At 36.7% G+C, this 13,231-nt stretch overlaps 1 protein-coding gene across 3 annotated transcripts in view; it reads right to left on the bottom strand.

The window, feature by feature from the left end:
- Positions 1-886: 886 nt before the first annotated feature.
- Positions 887-13,231, bottom strand: part of LOC107550618 (phosphatidylinositol 3-kinase regulatory subunit gamma-like) — a 27,237-nt gene continuing 14,892 nt past the window's right edge. For 2 of the 3 annotated variants that reach the window (XM_016231939.1, XM_016231940.1), the window contains exons 5-16: positions 12,266-12,406; positions 11,939-12,137; positions 11,738-11,823; positions 10,044-10,149; positions 9,851-9,949; positions 9,507-9,687; positions 5,674-5,799; positions 5,446-5,588; positions 5,133-5,309; positions 4,157-4,228; positions 3,494-3,667; positions 1,269-1,990 (exon numbers count right to left, since the gene is read on the bottom strand). In XM_016231939.1, the coding sequence (XP_016087425.1) occupies positions 1,801-1,990; positions 3,494-3,667; positions 4,157-4,228; positions 5,133-5,309; positions 5,446-5,588; positions 5,674-5,799; positions 9,507-9,687; positions 9,851-9,949; positions 10,044-10,149; positions 11,738-11,823; positions 11,939-12,137; positions 12,266-12,406 (1,694 nt within the window). In that variant the 3' untranslated portion in view covers positions 1,269-1,800. The other variant, XM_016231941.1, reaches the window with a different exon arrangement.

Genomic DNA, 13,231 nt, shown 5'->3' on the forward strand with positions numbered 1-13,231 from the left:
ATGGGCAGAAGGCACTTTTAAACCGCTTCCTCTCAAAGTATGTCTCATTTAATTATACTTTCTTAGCAAGCAAGCATAAAATTCCTCAGGTTCTTGCTAAAAAGCATTTAATCATCACTCACTAAATATATGTTTCTTCATCCAGCTGACTGTATGATGTTCAGAACAATGTCTCATCTGACTATACGAGTCACAGCAAAGCCGAGGTCACAGGATGAAACACTTAGGGGTGTACAGTTACAAAACGTCCAACATACAGGACTCATTTCCTATTACAAACATAACATTCCACCTGATAATTTCCTTGAAAATCTGTAATCATATCCTAGTTTAAAGGGGTCATATGATGCAATTTAAATTTTTCCTTTCTCTTTGAAGTGATACAAGCTCTTGGTGCATAAAGAAGATCTGTAAAGTTGCAAAGACTAAAGTCTCAAATCCAAAGAGATATTCTTTATAAAAGTTAAGAGTCAACCACGCCTACCTAAAACGGCTCGTTCTAACACGCCCACACATATCTACATCACGATGTGGGAAGATTTGCATAACGCCGCCCAAATGTTCACGCAAAGAAAGAAGGCGTAACTTTTATTCTCGCTGTAGTATTGTTGCTGCCGCCATGTCGTGAAGGCGCTGTGTGTTTCGTTGTGAAAGCGAAACTACTTTGTTTGGCCTTCCAAAAGAGGACGACATCCGGCATTCGGCCAATCACAACGCACTAGATAGCTGGCCAATCAGAGCACACCTCGCTTTTCAGACCGATGAGCTTTGTAAAAATTGACGCGTTTCAGAAAGGCGGGGCATGGAGGAGAAACAATAAATGTACAGTATGTGGAAAATAAAGTGTTTTTTTTTTTTACCTTAAACCGCATAAACACATTTCATTACACCAAATACACGAAATAATGTTCTTTTTAGCAACATCATATGACCCCTTTAAATCACAAGAGGGTTTTCCGTACCATTTTTGCTTGTGCACGTTGAATAACCTTTCTAAGCGAGTGGAAGCTCCTGTGCGCGTTGTTTCTTTGGGATCACCTTTGTTCTGCTCCGGATCTTAACAGTTCTCTATAACTATGCATCATTCTCACGTTACAAGAGTCAAAAATTAAAGCACCAGGAAGCACCAATACCAGCCCACAGAAACCATTAAGATGCCAGACTTCCAACTCTGTGGTGTAATATCTCAAAGAAAAGCACGTAATTGTTGATGGCTATTTATTCTGACCATGAGGACTAGCTTTAAAGTCGCAGAATAGAAGCTAAAAGGACTTCAGTGTCCCTCGAACATGTCTGATATAATAATAATTTAAAAAAAAGGTTTGTTTCACATCTTCTATAGGACAACTCACATAAAGAGGAATCTATTCATATGGTTGGCAGAAGTGAACTACCAAACAATTACACAGTGACATAACAGCTAAAAGATTGATTATCAACAGCTGCAACTTTCGGTTAATTCCTCATCTCATCCCTGGCCCGTGTCCTCATCGAAAATATCCAGGACTACGACACTAGTTCGAGCTTTCATGGAATAACATGACACTTTCCTCTCTCTTGTGTTGGGACAACAATTACAGAGTAGCTGTGATTTTACCGTAATTACTGCAGCTGACTTTGACTGATACGGAAAAAAACTATGGGCTTACAAAAAAAGCCATACGTTTACTTACGATAATATACTGTGCTTATCTGTTCTCTACGATAAACATAAAAGTTTGGTGTTAGTATAGTTTGCTCCGTATAATGTGCTTAATCATGCTTTATATGTGTGTCCTGGGCCGTCTCGTGTGGCGGTGCTCATCTAGGCTGCTGTGCGAGGACCGGGTAGGCCAGGGTTACATTCAGTGAGTCGTTGTGCTGGACCAGAGAGGTGTGTTTGTAGTGCAGGACCAAGTCTTTCAAGGAACCGTAAAGGTTGTAGGGCTCAGCAAATCCAAAACCTGTGGCCGTCTTGTAAACCACACAATGTTTGATCTCTCCAGCCATGCTGTTGGAAAAGAAGAGAATGTCAGGCCACAGCTCGAGAAGAGAACTGTGAAGAATTGGACGATTCCAGTTCCAAGTTCCTCTTAACACTTCTAGTTCGAGTCTAGTCTTTCAGTACTTTTAAGGAATCAATATTTAGAAAAAAAGAAATGTTATAGTTTCAAGACCTTTTTTAAGACTTGCACAAAAAAATGTATACTATATGTCCATTTAGAACAAACCATTAGAATCTCAAAAGAAAAGATGTATCTAAGATTCTTTTATTTAATTAAACGGGCTGCGCCACACATTCAACTGCAAAACAGGGTAACTGCAAGTTTAAAATACTTACGACTTGTTTTATTTAAAATATCCATATATGTATTGAAATTGGTTTGTACTAATATATCAATATACATTAGAGGTTGATCCATATTGAATTTTGCCAATAATGTTTAAAGAATAAAAAGGCAATAAAAACTAGTAACTGAAACCAGTAAAATCTAAATACTGAATGTGTTAAATAATATTTTTAGTCTTTCCTTCCTGTGATGGGGCGGCCCAGAGAAAAGCTACAAGAGTTTATGCTTAATTAAAATGCCAGATACAGTTTACTGTGTAACCAAAACACCAATAATATCCTAAAAAAAGATGCAAGTCTTTCAATTATAAACAAGCCTAAAATGCAAAGGGACTCTTATTTTGGAATGTCTATTTTCTACTTATTACTATTTACTAGCTGCTCATTCAAAAAGGTGAGGGAAATAAAATATGCGCTCTTTCAACCATCTACAACATATTATAATATAAGCATCATGAAGTAAACATTGTAGTAATTCATCAAGACCATAAGCAATCGCTTGGCACAAATGCACAGTAATCATTGTTTGTGAACTGTTCTGAAAGCGTCAGCCTGTAGAATTCTGACTTTGAAATGTGCAGCTCTCACATTTATTTAAGCCTTTTGAAGTTGAATAATCACATGAGAACATATCGTGATTCCTGTTTTTCAATCCCCAAATTGAACCTCTTAAAATGATAAAGTTATTTGACCATTTAAGATATTTCAGACGTTATATGGCCTTCAATTTGATCAAACTGACTTTTTTTAAAGGACCAGCGGAAATGCATTTAAAACATTCCATGCAAATTGTGCATTTACACACACTCTTTAATGTCTTTTTAGAGACTGTATGTAATCCAATAATATTAAACAATAACACAAAGAAATCACAAACTGGACCACGATTCTTTTTTTTTGGGAGTCGGACTATACAGGATGTATGGTTTCTGAATTAGTAAAAGGAACGGATTCATTAGAATCGTTTGTTTTGTTATGAGATTACATTGGTCACGAATGTCTGAAAGTTTTGCGCTCTAGATTCGGTGTTACGATTTGATTATCAATGCCATTCGGTTCCATTATTAATTTTAAAAAGGAACCGGTTCTGAATAAGATGCAAACTATAGCTGCAGCAAATGTGATGCTGGATGTGGTGAATATGGAAGTGCTTCAGTAACTCACACTACAGAGCAGGCGAAAGAGCCCTTCTGGGTCTGGCTCTCTCTGATGAGGAAGGTGCCCTCTCGTTTGCCTCTCAGGAGATCCTCCGCCTGTGTGCGCTTGATGTCCCCAACGTACCAGGTACACTCGTCATGATGTGCTTGATCGCCATCGTCATCCAACAGAGAATACAAGCTGAAAGGAATGATTACTGGGGTTTTTTCTATATTTGATGTACCTGCCCAAAATATCATGATTTTGTTTTATTAATGACTGTGCATTGTGCAATAAGATATATTATTTAACATTCCTGCTTGCTGTTTATTTAATTTTTTATGCCATGTCATCACCAATGTCTATTTTTGTGGTATTTTTGTTTTAACAAACAAAGACAAACAATAAACAAATCCACTATTACATCTCTATAAAATGCAATGTAAGATCTTTCAATTTAATATTTGACATGATTTCAACATTGTTTTGTGGTAAAACCTTTTTTTATTTTAGTACTTTTGTCAAATGATTTTAAAAGCAGACAGTTTAAATGTTCAAAATCTAATGTTAAGTCAAGTTCAGGGAGTTCTGTGGGTATCCCAAAAGGACCAATGGACCTGGGTCTGGCGTCATACAAATTCAGATTTCTATTTGAAAACATCATCTAAGGACAAACTGAACAGAACTTACTCCTCTGATTCGTTCTTTATACCCAGCCATTCGTTGATCTTCCTTTGTTTGGTGCCTTTCTGAGTCAACCATCTGCAAAGACAATATCAGTGCTTTTAACATCGGCAATGGTTACCTGTGAATAAATACCCAGAGTGCAGTTTCCTAACACGCTTTGCTGAATCTACAGCATCACAACAAAATTAATTATCTTGTGAGCTTGCAGTTACGCCTGCATACCACAAAATAACGTCAAGACAAAATGTTTTTATATAGCGTTGTCTTTACTGGCTTCACTCAACAGTGAGAAAACTTGACTAGCATAGTCCAGTTCACAAACAAATAACTTTTAAGAGCCAGATCTTGTAATTAATCACTCAAACAAACTTACAAATTCACAGGTTTAATCAGTCTGGTGAATCTATACTACCGTTCAGAAATTTGGGGTCGGTATGTTTTTTTGGTTATTGAAAGAATTAATAATTTTATTTATCAAGGGTTCATTAAATAGATCATATGTCGCAGAATTTTTTTGTAACATTATAAATGTCTGTCTTGTACTCCATTAAATGGTGTTCTTTTGAACTTCCCATTCATCAAAGAATCCTAAAAAATGCATCATGGTTTCCACAAAAATATTAGACAGCACAACTGTTTTCGACATTGATAATAATAAGAAATGTTTCTTGTGCACCAAATCGGCATATTAGAATGATTTCTAAAAGCATCATGTGACACTGAAGACTGGAGTAATGGCTGCTGAAAATTCAGCTTTGCCATCACAGGAATAAATACATTAAAACAAAAAGTATTTTAAAATGCAATAACATGGTTGCTCATATGACAACACATTTGCAACACATCAGTTTTGTAAATACAAATATTTTAATTTAAATAAAAAAATGTTACATTATAAAGTGAATTGTTAAAACATTCACATAAACAAACAAACAAAATCTGAAATATTATAGTATACATATATTGGAGGTGTTCTTACACAAGATATTGGTCCCTTATCTTCCTCAGCTGTATGAGGTCTGGTTTCAAGCTGTTCATCCTCTTGTCTATCTCTCGATTGTCTGTGGCTTGTCGCTTCAAGTCCAGTTCCAACTTACTCTTGCTGTCATGAATCTCTGTCACTCTGGATTTCAGCTTCTCAGAGTTGCTCTGAATTCTGAATAGACAGTAAAAAAAGGTTTCCCACTTATATATAAGCCAAAACATGACGCCGATTCAAATTAACGCCAAGGAGTTATGGGACACATCTTTTGCATTATAGTGCTCTGATGTGTAATGAAAAACAAAAGTACCTCTCAATCTCCGTGTCGTTGCCTTCACGGCGATACTTCTCAATGCTTTCTCTGCTGAGGCGCTCCTGGGTTTCACACTGCTCCTCAAAGATCTTTATGGTCTCATTAAAGGCCTCTATGGCTGTTCGTTTCATCTGCAGCTCCTGAGAGAGATCGTACAGACCAGCTCTGTTAGTGACTGTTAATTAGATCCAAATGCATAGGCAGTAGACATGAAATGCAACCTACTTGTGATGTGCGTGTGTATTCTTCATACAGTACATCATATTCACGACTCTTCTCCTGATACTGCTCGTGATAAACCTTCAGCTGCTCTCCTACTGCCTCGACACTGTCCTCTTTCACCACCTGATCCTGCAGAGCACAAGATGTGTTCACAAGCCTTATTCACCCCAAAATGAAAATGCATTATTTACTCATCCTCAAGTTGACTAGAGATATGCAAAACTGTATTTCTGTCATGACAACTCTCGGAGGGATTGGCATGGTAATGTACATGGCAATGTTAATGTATTTGGTCTTGGCGGAATAGATCTGCTACACTGCTGCGGCAGAGCAAGTACCGAGACTTGCTACTGCCAATACATTCACAACATGCTGCTGTGAGCGTGTAATAAATATTGCTGCTGCAAATATAACATACATGAAATAACCCCCATATAGCATACATGAATCACCTCGTAGCAGATCTATACAGGTGGAGCTGGGGAAGGTGGAGGGTTTCTGAAGCAAGCTGCAACTGCTACGGCAAGCACTAGTCATATATTTGAATGTTGAACAGCGATCTCATTGTTGGCTACCGATACAGAAGAGAACCAATCAGCTGTGCCATGTGATAATGATGTCAATAGGTCAGATTGAGTTAGACCAATCGGACTGCGCCATCTAGAGTTTCATGCCAGAACTCTGTATATATCTTAAATTGACTATTCGGTGGGTTGCCTGAGCAACTGGTCGACTAATCGGTCTTGCGGAAGTTTAAGGACCCAATTAACTCTCGGCAAAGTTGTTCTTTGTTATTTGCTACTTGTTCAAAAAAGTTATACACTATACAGTATCTATTGCATAATCGTCATGGATCAATGGCAGATCGACGGTGTTTAACTTCTGACACAAAGTTTCTGAAAATGTGCTGGTGAGCCGTTTCAAACCACCGAAACAAACTCTAAAACACCTTTGTTTTGGCCAGAGCTAACGCTACATTTATGTCATCCAGTGGAACTCTCATGTACGTGCATACAACAGCTAGCGGAAGCTAGAGATTACGGTTTATAAAGTATTAAATATGGATATTTTTCTTACACAAATGCATCGCTTCACTTCAGAAGGCATTTATTAACCCCCCCAGAGCCGTGTTGAGTACCTTTTATTTTGAGTTTATTTTGTTTCAAAATCCCTGACTACCATTCACTGCCATTATACAGCTTGAAAGAGCCAGGACAATGTTTAATATAACTCCTATTGTATTCGTCTGAAAGAAGAAAGTCATATACACCTAGGATGGTTTGAGGGTGAGTAAATCATGGGGTCATTTTTATTTTTGGGTGAACTATCACTTTAAGAAGTTTTTATTTTTTTTAAGTTTGTGCCTTTACTGTGTTTTTGGACATTGAAAGTCAGTCTGTAGTTATAGGTTGAAATTCACTCCGATTTGGTGACCTGGTTCATCCAGCTTACTAAAAAGAGCCGGTCCAAAAGAATGATTCGTTCATGAAGGCAATGAATTACAAGTAATAATGTTGTAATGTTTCATTAGGAGCCACCAGTATTAATTATGTGTTGCTTTTTTTGACTGTGACCATAGCCATTGACTTGCATTTTATGAATCACCAAGGACCATCCCTGCTAACACACGATGTAACTGTAACGTAATGTATTGGTACTTTTTGGTAATTTCATGACTTACCAATTGACAACATAACTACATCGTTGCATGTCCGTAATTTCATTAACATCAAATTACCAACTCACAACGTCAACAGTACGTCCTCCTAACGTTGTAAGATTACCAAGGACGTTCCAGATATGTAATCTATTCGTAATATATTGGTCATTTCATGACTTACTGGTAACGTAACTGCAACATCGCATGGACTTAATTTCATTACCATCATTTACACATTCTTTATATGCTCTTATTACCAAAAATTGCTATTTGAAATGTGTAATTAGACACGAGATTTACATTTCCCAACATAATGCACCTGACATTTCTCTGTTTCTCATCAGTTATATCAAAACAGTTCATCAACTGTGTCAGATTGGTTAAGTAGCATTACCCACAGTCTACTTTAAGTACTTTTTGTTAATATACCTCTGTGATCATGGTATCTTTTCTTAATTATCTGAAATGTCTGCTAGCAAGTGTTGCTAGCATAGCATATCTGTTTATAATGATGTTGAGCGCAGAACATCCTGAATGCTGTATTTCCTATGTTTTTATTCATAATTTGGGTGTATTTTATTGTTCATATTTGTGCATTTTTGGAAATAAATGACCTGAATTCATTTCGTGTCTGTATTCATCATTCACAGCTGTTGAAACAGCCTTTAAATTAGTTTGGGGACATAAATGTGACCCTGGAGCACAAAACCAGTCTTAAGTCGCTGGGGTATATTTGTAGCAATAGCCAAAAATACATTGTAAGGGTCAAAATTATAGATTTTTTTTTAATGCCAAAAATCATTAGTATATTAAGTAAAGATCATGTTCCATGAAGATATTTTGTAAATTTCCTACCGTAAATATATCTAAACTTCATTTTTGATTAGTAATATGCATTGCTAAGAACTTCACTTGGACAACTTTAAAGGCGATTTTCTTAGTATTTAGATTTTTTTGCACCCTCAGATTCCAGATTTTCAAATAGTCGTATCTCTGCCAAATATTGTTTTATCCTAACAAACCATACATCAATGGAGAGCTTATTTATTCAGTTTTCAGATGATATATAAATTAATATTTAAGACTGGTTTTGTGGTCCAGGATCACAAATTAGGTTAAACTACTGCATGTCCACCCATAGAAAATAAATATTTGTAAAAAAAACAACTCATTACCAGCACACAACTATTGATCCACGACATTACAAAGTTACGATGTAACTTTGGTCACCAGATTACGTCGGTTACGTAACAGTTTTTTCTCTAAACATCTCACCTGAGGGTGAGTAAATTAAGAGCATTTTTTTTATATTTTGGGTGAACTCTCCCTTTAAGGGGCATTTACATTAAGATACATCATTGGGTTCAAAAACAGCTAGATGAAAAGAATGAGAATGGATACAGAAGTCTCAAGACATTTTTTTTTTTTGGACACTGAAAGTTTGTGATCACTATTGGCGCTTTTCTACTGCATGGTACGGCATGGTACTGTTCACTTTTTGGGGGTTTTCCACTGGGTACAGTACCTGGTACTTTTTTTAGTACCACCTTGGTTGGGGTTCCAAGTGAACCGTACCGTTACCAAAACGTGACGTGTAAACTCTGCTGATCACGGATTGGCCGGAGAGAATCGTCACTACCTGCGTCACTGAACTTGCGACACAAACACAAAAGAACTGCTAGATTTAAATCAGCACAGCCAGCGAACGCAACCATTTTGAACGAGCGCATCTTTTTTTAACAACCAAAAAGTGTTGTTGTCTGTTGCGGAAGAACAGACGTTCCTCTCGTTGATAGCAGAGGAGCGGATCCAGCGAGAGCTTGATGGGGCGACACGGAATGAAAAAGTTTTTTTTTAGGAGTCGTGGTAGTAGAGGCGGCGCAACTATAACGATGTGAATAATCCCGCCCACTCTAAAGCGGAACTGAACTGCAGTGGAAACGCAAACCGTGCCGAGCCGTGCCATACTGAGCCGTGCCGAGCCAAGTCGTACCACGCAGTGGAAAAGCGCCATATGATCTGTCATTGTATGGAAAAAGTTCCATGTGAAGATTCTTAAAAAAATAATTTTGGTATATAAGGGTGAGTAAATAAAGACAAATACTTCATTTTTTTTCATGAACTACCACTATAACAAAAACTGTGCCATCAATTTGATCAGAATGGAGGATCATACCTGCTGATATTTAGACAGAAGGAAGAGCAGGCGAGTGTCCAGCTTGGCGTTGTATTGGGCCAGCGACTCCTGCCGGTAGTGGTTGATGAGCTCCACCACAGAGAGAAAAGTAAGAGGCTCTGAGAAGCCATACTTCCCCCCGCGGTGAAAAATCTTGATCAGTTTGTTATTGCCTCCTTTCCTGGAATAAACAACACAAGGCTTTGATCATGTCTTGTCTCTGTTAGAAATTTCTCTTGGTAATGATGCATATCAAACGAATGATACAGCAGCACACCTACGCAAAGTATTCATCTCCTATTAGATATCACACAAACCACTGTTTGGTCTGAGGAGGCGCTCACCTGAGGGTCAAGGTATACTCTCCCTGCACTTTGCTTGATGCGTCCCGCACCAGGAACGTACCATCAGGAGTGTCTCTCAACTTCTCATTCACCTCCTCTCTAAAACCACGGGCATCAAATACAGATTCATCATATACAGAAATGTGTGACAATCCTAATTACAGCCGTACAGGTAATTTTGTCAGTGATTTACCTTGAAATGTCTCCCCAGTACCATTCAGCTTCACTCAGTAAGTTGTTGTTTCCATTGGTCACAGATGAGGCCATGGCTTTGGCTTTGGGCGGTTTAGGAGGGAGAGCTGGATAAACAAGGCACATAAGATACAAATATTTATGATTAAAATAAATACATTTTTATTTATCCCCACATGACTGGGGCCAACATTTGCTTTCACGACTTTCATGCTTCGTCACCATAGAAACGTGCAATGTTATATTACAGGCACAGTGTCTCTGGAGCAACCTGTCTTGCTCAAGGGCGTAATGGTGATCGCTCGGGGATCAGCCCTGCAACCTTTCAGTTACTAGCCTGGATATTAAACAAAAACATGACGTTTTCACTTCTGTAGTAGAGTTTAAGTCTACACTACAGGGAAGATAAAGCTTTTTTGATATTTAAAAAAAAAAAAAAAAAAAAAAAGGTAAATCCATACTGCATTTTTTTTAATGGGTCAAAAAGATTTTGTGTTATTGAAATAAAATTTTTAAGCTCAACAAGGCTGCATTTATGGTTATATTTATTAGCAGTAATATTGTGAAATATTATTACAACTCAAAATAACCGTTTTAACGTATTGTAAAATGTGTTTACTGCATTTTCAGCATCATTACTCCAGTCTTCTGTGTCCGATAATCCTTCAGAAATCATTCTAATATGTTGATTTGTTGCGCAAGAAACATTTAATATTTTTGTGAAAACCATTACATTTTGTCAGGATTCTTTGGAGAATTATATATCTTTTGTAATATTATAAATCCTTTGTAACATTATATTAGGTCACTTTTGATCAACAATGCATCCTTGCTGAATGAAAGCATTAATTACTTTTAAAAAATTCTTACTAACCCCACATTTTTCAATGATAGTATACACACATCCATATAAAAATTTAGAGCTGAATATTCTGGATTTTTCCATCTTATTAGACATATACTGCATCTGTGGCATTATCGATTACCACAATATTTAAACGCATTCCTCAGGGTAACAAATAGGCATGTTTACTGTAAATACACATAATGAAAGCGGGCAGTACTGCAAAATAAATAAATTAATAAAATATGCAGCTACATAAACATGGAAAAATTGATATAAAATTGTTTACTGAAGTGTAACCAAGGCTGCATCCATAGAGAGATTCTTGATCACAGTTGCTTTTAACTTCAACAAGAAAAATTTTACTGTGAAAAGCATTATATAAATTTATTTAACTGAAAATATTTCTCTTTAGGTTTACAGACATAACTAAAAGCAAGTGAAAATACACTGTCAGCTTAGTAAATAAAGTAAATAATTTCCAGATAATCTCTTAATCATTAGCTTTGGCTTTAAAGGGGTCATATGATGCTTTTTTAAAGATCAAGAGAAAGGAAAACTTGAAATCGCATCATATGACCCCTTTAAAGCCAATTACTTAACATCGGAAAAACAACTACTTTCATAATATCACTCTTACTGTTTTGGAGAGAATATAAAAGGATCTATATTGCGCTACATTCTATTTTAAGACAGGGGTATTTCACAAGTGTATCAGATCACGATTGGCATGGTTTGAAAGGTTTGAAAACACAGATTACCCGGGTAAATCCCCCCTGAAAACAGTCTAATCTGAGAATGAAAAAAAGCTTAGCTATTATACACGATAGCAAAAATTACACGTGACTCACCGGGAGGAGTCGGCTCTTGTTCCCAAATTCTCTCCAAAAGAAGTCTCTCAACTGCAATCGCGGGAAACCCCTCATCTTCCTCTGACCTGTAAATCACACACAGAAATGAAGATGGTTTGCACATACGCTACTTTTCAGTAATGGATTTCCAGAATTTGTCTCCAGCCAATAGAAATAAAAGAAAAGAAACATCCCGCTCACCCGCTCACAGGGCCCCTGATCAACAGAGGGCCAAAGATTTGGCCGAGGGTGTGAATGTCGAGGCCATTCTGCGCAGCGTGCTGGCAGACCTTCTCCAGGTGTTTGAGCAAATAATGCAACGTCAGAAGGTTCTGCAGTGGAACTTCAGGCTTCTCCAGTACCTGCAGCAGCTGCTCTCGTCTCCTCACGGAGGAAACGTCTATTCATGAATGACATGCTCAGGCAAAGACATGGCAGACACTCTGAGCTGTTTGCTCGCTGAGTTCTGTTACTTTCTACACACTGTGCTCTTTCGGCCTGCACTGATGAGTGAAAAGTGGCACATACCTGATTCTAGTTGCACTGCTGCCTGAAGGTCTGTATAAACAGAGGGAGGGATAATGGGGGCAGGAAGTTCCTGCAGGTACCGAACGAGAGCCTCCGAGAGTGCATGAATATCCCACTGTCCCACGTCCAACTCCTGCAGCTCTGCACAGCGACAAATGACTGGTCTCATTATGATGCACATATTATAAATGACCAGTCACAGCAAGATACACATTATCTAATCCAAAACATCCCTTTCAAACAGAGTTACAGAAATATGCTGGAACTTATGGTAACCAAATAGCAAATCGCCAGTAAACATTATCTAACCATTAACCACATTTTACTTTGCCGTACCAGTCCTACTTATCACATTGTTTTTTTTTTTTTTTTTATAGTATATACAGTGGAATCCAAATGTCTGAAACTTCATTAATCTAATTTAAAATCTAATCTTCAAAATCAAATTTAAACTTGGAAGTAATGTTTTAAAATATTTTAAATAATTACACAAACGTTATGATGTAAAATGAAAGATAGATAGATGATAGATAGATATTTAAAAACTTATTTTTTACTTTCTTGATCTACAGATTGATAGACGGATAATTACACTTTTTATATCCAGAATTATTTAAACAATAATGCTTATATTTTATATGATACAATAAATATTACATACAATAAAATATATATTTTTAAATAGAGACATGTATTTATAAATTTCTTGATATATAGATCGATAGACAGATTTAAATAAGTAATTATTTTTCTATTTAGGATTATTTAAACAATAATGCTTATATTTTATATTATGATAAAATATATATTTATTACTTAATATAAATCTATTTTTAAATACATTTAATTATATACTATGACAGACAGACAGATAGATAGATAGATAGATAGATAGATAGATAGATAGATAGATAGATAGATAGATAGATAGATAGATAGATAGATAGATAGATAGATAGATAGATA

The sequence above is a fragment of the Sinocyclocheilus grahami genome, unplaced genomic scaffold (assembly GCF_001515645.1).
Source record: "Sinocyclocheilus grahami isolate Dianchi unplaced genomic scaffold, SAMN03320097.WGS_v1.1 scaffold402.1, whole genome shotgun sequence".
NCBI classification, from domain to species: Eukaryota; Metazoa; Chordata; class Actinopteri; order Cypriniformes; family Cyprinidae; genus Sinocyclocheilus; species Sinocyclocheilus grahami.